Below are 9266 nucleotides of genomic sequence, written 5' to 3'. Positions count from 1 at the left end.
CCAAGTGATTAAGTGATTTTTGGTAATTATATCATCATAACAAGTCAAGCTGGTCCCCCCCAGCTGATCTGGCAGAAGAGCATGTTTTATATCACGGTTTAATAGCAACGGTTTTACTGGCTTTTGTGGAATTTTCACATCCTAATAAAACCTCACAGATGCACCCAATTGTATGCCATCCGTACAATGAAAGAGATCTTATCATGTTCCGTGTTTGGTGATATTATGAAACAAAGCTCCTCGCCATGAAGGGTGGGTCAGTGGAGCAGACATTTTCTATTGTTGCAGTGGCCTTGTCATAATATTTCAGACCATCAAACCAACCAGATCGGCCAGTCCTTGTGGCTGTTTCCCTGGGGCCTGGCTGCTCTGTGAACCTAATGTACAATGGGAAGGAAAAATGGACTTATTTTACATACAATGCCTTGTCCGTGGCCACCGGTGTTTGGGAAAATACTTCCTTCTGGATTATAAACAGTCTGGTCTTCCCAGGCAGTGGCCGTAATAGGCTTAATGGTCAAGCTCACGTTCATTCATCCAGGGAGAGTGCTGGGGGGTTAGGGTGGCGGAGGGGGCACATGACTTAGGATCAGGAGGAGGAGGGGGGCACCTACACTCCCCAACAACTCCCTTTCTTCTGGAACAACACCATTCTTAAAAAGCACTCTCAATATCCCAACAAGCTGCTGTAGAGAAGGAAAAAAAATACAGAAAAAGGTTGCTGCTTGCACCCTGACTGAAGAGGGAGAGAGCTCAAGAGAGAAAGAGACAGAGAGCGAGCGAAACAGAGAGAGAGAGACTCAGAGGGAAAAAGCAGGGGGTTGCGTGAGCTCCCCATCGACTGCAGACTTGTGATAGGTCGGTCGGTTGTTGCTCCCTTCCCCGCTGAGAGAGTGTGTGTGTGTGTGTGTGCGTATGTGTGTGCGCTTCAGAGCGGAGAACACTGGAGGAACTAAAGCAAGCAAGCAGTGGTGGAGCTGGAAAAAGTGACCCAAAGACGCACAGCTCGCCACAAAAATGTCTGTCTAGCCAAGGCTCTGTCACAGCTGCCGGGGTTTCAGGAAGTCTAAGGAGGAGTGAGAAGCAGGCAGAGGCAGAGGTGATGATGATGATGAGCGCTCGGCTGTAGGACTCGAATGTTTTCCTCCGCTGGACGTCCTGAGTTACCCCCCTTCCCCGCTCTCACTCCAGTGGTGGCAATGAAGCGAACGAGACCAGTTATAGGTAAGACGCATAGTCCCAGCTGTCATGGAAGATTGGGTGAGCTCACATGAATAAACAAAGCCAGACTTTGTTGAAGAAAAATGTGTCTTGGCAGCAGTCTTATTCCGTATCAAAACACATTGGAAAAAAACCTTACGAGTCTGAGGAAGTCCAAGACGATGTGGAAACAAAAGAGTTTGGATGGCACAAGGAAAGTCAGTTGAAGATTACCTTGTTATATTGTTAGTTTTCTCTTTCAGACAAAAGTGTCTCAGTTTGGTGTCTCTGTGCATAAATATGTGGGAGAAATGGAAATGTCACTGGGTTCACAAACTGCATGTAGTACACTAAACAAGTCATCATGTTGACGCTTAACTTAGCCTCAAGGCATTTGCATCTGAACATGTGGATGGAGCTCATTTGTAGGAACAGCCTTTGTATTACGCAGCCTCTGTGACGGAATGTTGTTTTCACATTGCCAGTGCTGTTAATGGCCTTGGTGTTTTACTGATATGTTGTGTTGTGTCACGATACTGATATGTTATGTTGTGGCACGAAACTGATAGATTGTGCTGTGGCATGATACTGATATGTTATGCTGTGAAACGATACTGATATGTTATGTTGTGGCATGATACTGATATGTTATGTTGTGGCCACATGCTGGCATTCTAGACACTGTGGACAGGGATGAAGGGTAAGCTTATGTGTATTGGCTCAACACAGATCATTGACATGCTAGACAGATAGTCACAACGTGTTTTTATTTATTTGTGTGGTGAAGTGTGTCTGGGAGAGACTCCGAGCGGCGGGAGGTATTCCCAGAGATAGATTTGTATAAAATATTTTTCATAGTGTGTGTGAGCGGCCTTGCTCATCCAAATACTGTGTGATAGATTTTTTTAATCTTTTTTAATGCCTTTGACTATTCAAATGACTGTGTATTCTGGGCTACTGGGCTACTCCCCCTGTAGCTTCCTCTGTAGCATGTTGGATGAGTCACTCACTCACTCCTGCTCCTCAGTGTTGGCTGTGAACAGCCCTACAGACTAGCAGGTGGGAGTGTGCACCAGTGAGGGCTTAGTTTAGTTCCTGTGCGATGAGAGGAGACAGATGGAAGAATCTAATGAGGCCAAGGTGAGCAGTCTTACGCCGTCAAGGAAAACAGCAGTATTCCTCTCTGTTGCCATGGCACTAATCTTCTGGGTCCCTGTGTGTCGCCGGCACAATCTGCCGACAATGCCAAGATCATAGCCGTTCCTGGAATACGGCACTGTTTACTGTGGCTATTAACAATGCATGCTATTGGAGTCAGTGGGGCTTCTTGTAAGTGTTCTAAGGCTGGGTGTGGGAGGCTCTAGGCTTTGGCACCTGGGTCTTAGAGCCCTCCTGCTGAATGATCACACCATGTGTGATTAGAAGGTTACCACTAGCAACTGTGATAAGTAGACCAAAGGTATGCCTAAAATATTTCATATATTCCACCTGGTGGACATTTCACACATTACTTTATCCATGTGAAGCGGCGCCCATATGGGATCCTGTCATAGAGACTAGGTGAGTTATGAGTCTTTGTCTCTGATCTGTTCTGTTCTCTCAGGAAACAAAGGTGTGGTTCCTGTCCTTAGTCGTGCAACCCTTCAAGATTCATTAGCACAGGACATTGTTGATAAATAGAATCTTTGATGCCTATGTTCCCTGATGCAAGTCTTCCTTCCTTTGGAACATAGCAGTTGTTGGTTTTACTTTTGCTGTGTGTGTGTGTGTGTGTATGTGTGTGTGTGTGTGTGTGTGTGTGTGTGTGTGTGTGTGTGTGTGTGTGTGTGCATATGTACATGTGTTTGTATGTGAGGGTACGTACGTGTGAAGGTTCAAAGCATTCCTCAGTGCACTTGATCATTGTGTTATGTAACACGTTTCCTCTCCAGTGCTGCATGACCTGGTCAAGGTGGAGCAGACAGATCAGAGACACTGCTGGACGCCACTGTCAAGCACTGTTTATGCACACATGAGCCATTGTTCCTGTAAAGTGCAGACTGAGCACGGCTGCCATGAAGTGATTGATGGCAGCCAAGCTATATCATGAATTATATTAATCAACATGAATGTTGCCATGAAGAAATCACTCTATTGATTGATTCCATCATCCAGTATTTCACTGGATCATCACCATCATCTCTTTTGTTTATGTTTTCTGTAACTTGGCAACCCAGAAGCACAGTTTTTGTCTATGCTGGCCATCTCTGTGATCAGGCCTTGTGTGTTTCCATCTGTCTTCCTTTCTCTGCCTCTGCTGTTGGCAAGGCTTCGCTCAGCCGATGAAGTGTGGCTGGTGTTAATGCACTCTTTTATCCACACACAAGAGGGTTTGTCAGCCATTAAATCCACTCCCTGACTGCAGCGTGCTGCAGGGCGACCCCTTGTCTTGACAGCAAAGAATGCCCACCCACCCCCTCCCACACACACACCACACACACACACACACAAACACACACACACACACACACAAACCCCACACACACACAACCACACAACCACACACACACACACACACACACACGCACACACACACACACACACACACACACACACACACATCCTTACCAAGCAATTCCAATGCCCTCCCCGAGCTTAAGGGTAATGGAATGAAAGAGTGATTTGTTCGAATGGACATTATTGAAATAGAACTCCCTTAAAAAACACAATGTGCAGTTGTGTTTGCCTGTGAAGGTCTTCTCTGCAAAGAATAGTCTAGTATTGGGAAATGTCTCCCCAGAATGGATGGTCTCTTTTAAGAGGTCCATCTCCAACCAGAGAATGACCTCTTCCCTCATATATTATACATGTGTGCATGACACAGAGTTTCCCCCTACGTCCTATAGATTGCCCAGTGATTTGTTATCCACTCTGCAGGCCAATGCTAGCACCCTCCTTATTGCTAGGATAATGCATAGTGCTGATGCATAGTGCTCATGCACTCTCCTTATAGCTAGGATGCTGATGCATCTCTAATGCCCTGCTGCTTTGCACTCTCCTGTGGGCTGTGCCAACTCTTTCAGAATGATTTTATTTGATGCTTGCCATTGGTTCCCTAAAAATGATCTTCTGTGTGTTGAAGGCTGATGCTGACTGATTGTGAATGGAAGTTATTGTTCTTACTGAAATCCTTCTCTTTTCTCTACTTTCTTTCTTACTTTCTCTATCTCTGTCACTGTTTGTCTCTCTCTGTCTGTCTATCTCTCTGTCTCTCCCTCTGATGGAGATCATTTCCAAACACTGTTAATGACTTAAGAATATAATAATCAAGTGCCCTGTATTATTAATTACCTTATATGAATAAATGACTTATGTAAGCAGGAACTGAATGTTTCTGCATGTGTGTTACTTAGAATATTAGGTGCCACTTAGTGTGCATATGTACAAGAGCATGTCTAGACCAGAGGTGATAAGCTTCTTCCGACCTTGTACAAAACTGCCATCCTTGGAATATAGGGAGCCTCGGACGTCAGAGATCCAACACGTGGTTATCCCTGCTGAAAACTAAACTTCTGTCTACATAAACCTTGTGCGATGTGTTTATCAGAGCTTCACTTTCAGCCTTGTGCTTGGAGAGAGCCGATTGCAATTGTGGTTGTTTGTCTTAAAAATATACTTCCGGAGTCCTGAGGTAATAAGGGTGAATTTAGACCTAACACCCTCTATCTATCTCTCTCTCTCTCTCTCTCTCTCTCTCTTTCCAGATGAGATTATGCAGCAGGAGATCAGGCCGCTGCTGGCAGTGGATATTATAGAGCAGCTTCACAGGAAATTTGCCCTCTTATCAGGTAAGAGTGTGTGTCTCTCATCCGTCTTAAAATGTCTCTTAGTTAGCCATCCATTATTGTTTCCCAGTGGAAAAGAATATCTATGCAGATTCTAGTCTTCTATTGTGGCATAATGTGGGCGAGTTCTCTTCGCCTGATGTGTTGTTAGTGATTTCTAACAATGTTCGCTATTGTCTGTGTCTCTGTGAGTGTTTCTGTTTTTACTTCAGACAACAAGCTAGCCTTAGTTGGTCTGTTAGTCAAGTTAGTCTGAATATCCTTTTTCAACCCTTATCATTTACAGAGACAAGAACAGACAGCTGACTGACCAGGCAGGGGTTATTTTTCACATTATTGATGAGAGTGCCCATTCCCTGACCTACGGCTGTTGGGAAGGCCCTTTATAAGTGACCAGACATCTGCCATCATCTCTGCTAATCAATGCTAATGCTTGCTAATCATTTCCTGCTCCCTTGTGGCTAGCCACTGAATGCTCAAGCTCAGGCCACATTAACAGCCACATTAGATTTCCTCTCTCTTTCTTTGTTTCCTTCAGGCTTTGGCAGTTAGGTGTTACTTATTAAAGCACATGACAGGGAGATTGAAGGCCAGACACATGTTTGTTGTGTAGACAGTAGCACAGAGAAGCTACATTGAATTCTTTACAGCTGGGCCATGTTGCATAAAAGCCAGTTGGATTTACACATTCTGAATTAACTCCATGTAGGCTACATTTAAAGCCTCACAGTTACGTCTTATATTTTGATATATTTGTATAAAGAGTTGGGAACCATCGTTTTGATCATTTTATGCATGAATTGTAATAGCATGTGCACATTTTTGAAGTAAAACACAGACTGAGACTGTTTCGCAGCTGATTTGCCTTGAAACATTACCCAAATAGAATGACCACAGCAGATGTCCTTAGTGTGCTCTGAGCTCCTCTCTGGCATTTGGTTTTCTCATCAGAAATCAATGTGAGCTGCACTCCAGCTGAAGAGAAGATTTCCAAAACACTCTGAGCTATCATAGGTCATGTTTGTTGTGGAGGCAGCTTGTCTAGTCTGTCCAAGAGGCAGCTTGTTGACTAGATGAAAAACCGGGCTGTTTTAAAAATGATATAGGCTTACAGGATCACAATGTGGTTATAATCCTTTAATGTCATAAAGCTGCTGGTTCGAAGTCCAGTATTCAAATTGCTTAATTGGCTCACTTACATTTACTCATTAAAAAGATGCTTTTGTCGAAAGAAGCTTGCAGCTCTGGTTAGGTGCATATTGCATATTGCAGGATAAGGTGTTTGCAATCCCATGACCATGATTTATGATGGAGCACACGCACTGATGTAATATGAACCTTTCCTTTATTACAACTCACTTGGGATGAAGCAGTTGTAGTAAATGCTGATTTGGGGTGGTTAGTGAAGAATGGCAGAGGGTGCCTCTCTCTCTCCCCCAGTGAGGGAGCAGCAGCACCCGGCCTCGCTGACCTGCTGTGGGTGGAGCGGCTGAGCGCAGGCCAGAGAGCTCCAGAGAGAGAGAGAGCGTCTCCATTCCTTCCCACCCATGTCAGACCACTCGGGGGGATGGCGTGGCCCTCTCGCTCCCTGCCAGCTGGACGCATGGAGCTGTGATCTTGAGAGCTTGCTGACTTATGTAATGTTACAATGGAGGAGTTGGAAAGAAGGCGTCATATTTCTCTGTTTACGCAACAACCATTAAGACGTTGTTGGTACCGTAAGGGACTTAATATAGGGCACTTTAAAAAAGAAAGAAGGGTAGAAAGGTGAAGACACACATGTTGTGGGGTGTTTGTGTGTCTTGGTGAACAAATAGAATCTGGCTTTCATTAGTTTATGTTCATTATGGAAGGTCACATGCTTGCAGTTGAGACTTTAACACAGGGTGGCACACACTGCTAGTAATGCTATCATGAGTATCATTAGTATTGTAGCATTGCGTATGGGGGTGTACATGAGTGTGGGGCTAACTGCACCATGTTTAAACAAATGTAATATTTTCTATCACAAATAGCATAATATTTATTTACCACAGAGTCATGTTTAATTAACATAGAGTAAGACTTGCTAAAAGTCTTACATATGAATCACATGCTGTCCAGGGCCAAGAGAGGATAGCAGAGCGTCAAGCCTTCATACCAGTCACAGGTGTTTTTTGAATTATGCTGGGGTGTCTGAAATCTTTCCGTGGACTAGATTGATTCAGTGAAAACATGGAGTAGAATGCCAGGAAAGGAGAGCTGGGCCACAGCGAGTCGAAGGCTGTGAACTGTGCACAGCTTAGAGCTCTACAAAGGGTTTTTGATTTTTGTTTGAAACACAATGGGGTTATTGTTTCATAGATATATCATGTGTTTTATCAGCTGCAGTTTAATAGCTGTGCCATAAAGCTGTGTAGAAGTAGATAACGCTAACACAGCGTTCTATTTTGGCTGTTATGCATGTGATAAGTCCTTGCCACTGTCTTGCTAGACAAGAGATGTTTCATCTCGAGGGATAGCTGTTGTTGTGTGGAGTTGCAAGAAGTTTGTGTGTGTGTGTGTGTGTGTGTGTGTGTGTGTGTGTGTGTGTGTGTGTGTGTGTGTGTGTGTGTGTGTGTGTGTGTGTGTGTGTGTGTGTGTGTGTGTGTGTGTGTTTATAGTGGTCAAAAAGTGTAACTTGGTGTAGTCTAGTAGGTGCAATCTAAAAAGATGGGTACAGGGAATGTCATTGACATGCTGTGAATAAAAGATACAGTTAATAATGTACAGCAATGACATACATTTGAAATCTCATTATGTTAAAATCTTTGAAGATCCTTCAGAAGATTCCAGACAGCTGATCTTAACAGAAAGTAGTATGACGTAGTGGTGCGATGATAAGTAGAAAGAGTATGAGGGATGACAGAATTAAAATCAACAAGAACATCTAGAAAGAAAATAATATATTCTTTGTCAGGTTACATAGCCACGTGATGTATCAATGCTTTTTTTTCTTTAAAAGAATCATAGTTATAGAGAAAGAGATATAAGAAGAGCATGGAATTGTCACTGTACTGTTATTTAGGTTAGAAGGATATTTTTGGTTTATCATATTTATGATTAAAGTGGTTAGCAGTTCTGCCTTATAAATAGACAAGCTGGGTTTGATACCCAGCTGCGGCATGCCTATGTAAGTTGCTTTGGATAAATACTGTACCTTTACCTTTATATTTATGAATAAATACAGTAAAAATGCTTCACATATAATGCACTGCTACACTAGCAACTTAACTGAAAAAGAGTGTATTTGTCTTCTCAGGTTTATATGGCTTTATTTTACAACAGAGATAAAGTGTACAGTGTAAATTCATATTTCCAAATCCACGGTGGCATTGTTCAGCCAAGGAAATTTAGCCAATGTAGCTCAATATGGCCACCTTGTGGTGTGTTAGTATGCAGCAAGACGTGTTTGAGACTTGACCGCCTAGTTCCGGAGCTAAATTTAGGTCTGGTGTGGCATAGGCTCTCTGAACCATTGTTTCCGTCTGGTGGCTAAGTGAATCTTTATGATAGAGTTCTTTGTATTTAAGATAAGGCAAAATCTATTCTGTGTGTATTTATGTGTTGCTAACAAACAAAAAAAGAAGGGCAAAGTCTCCTTCTCCTCCTGTGTAGATTCATCCAGAAGTTTTAGGCATATCTTGTCATGCCCTGTTTGAATGTTGTTATATATGTATGTACACATATAATTGTGGTTTATTTAATGTATTTATTTATTGTTAGTGTCTGTAATCATTTAGTTTGACCTTTGCCTTTCCGGCTATATACGTCACACAGCAGCTTGTAATTCTTTTCTTGACAGCAGCAGTGATGATTAATGGGCAGGTGTTCTGTCTTATCTAACCGTCATTATCATTATTACTGTAAGGATGCCTCCATTTGGAGAGATAGGCTGATGAAGGAAGTGATATGAGGGTTATGATGTCTCGTGTCATGTCTGTGTGCAGGAGGGCGAGGGAAAGATGGGGCGCCTATCATCACCTTCCCAGAGTACTCGGCTTTTAGTGACGTACCTGATGACGACTTTGTGAATGTCGTCACGTACCTGACCAGCATTCCAAGGTGAGATGTGTCACTCTGTGCTTATGGTGATAGGATCAATGCCTCAACAAGATGCACATAATGGTGTGTTTTATATTTCATAATGCTGTATTAAATTACAATCAATATTGTATATAATCAGTATTCCATGATTCATTGATTCATTCTTTAGATTAGGAG

At 43.0% G+C, this 9266-nt stretch overlaps 1 protein-coding gene across 1 annotated transcript in view; it reads left to right on the top strand.

Annotated features, from left to right (window-relative positions):
- Positions 1-1082: 1082 nt before the first annotated feature.
- Positions 1083-9266, top strand: part of mcf2l2 (MCF.2 cell line derived transforming sequence-like 2) — a 53665-nt gene continuing 45481 nt past the window's right edge. Inside the window, exons 1-3 of the mRNA XM_080833312.1 lie at positions 1083-1224; positions 4944-5027; positions 8993-9107. Coding sequence (XP_080689438.1) covers positions 1137-1224; positions 4944-5027; positions 8993-9107 — 287 coding nt within the window. The 5' untranslated portion in view covers positions 1083-1136. The remainder of the gene's footprint in view (positions 1225-4943; positions 5028-8992; positions 9108-9266) is intronic.

The sequence above is a fragment of the Sprattus sprattus genome, assembly GCF_963457725.1.
Source record: "Sprattus sprattus genome assembly, chromosome: 2".
Taxonomy (NCBI): Eukaryota; Metazoa; Chordata; class Actinopteri; order Clupeiformes; family Clupeidae; genus Sprattus; species Sprattus sprattus.
Note: the sequence above shows the minus strand (reverse complement) of the source record. Positions and strands in the feature narration are given on the sequence as shown.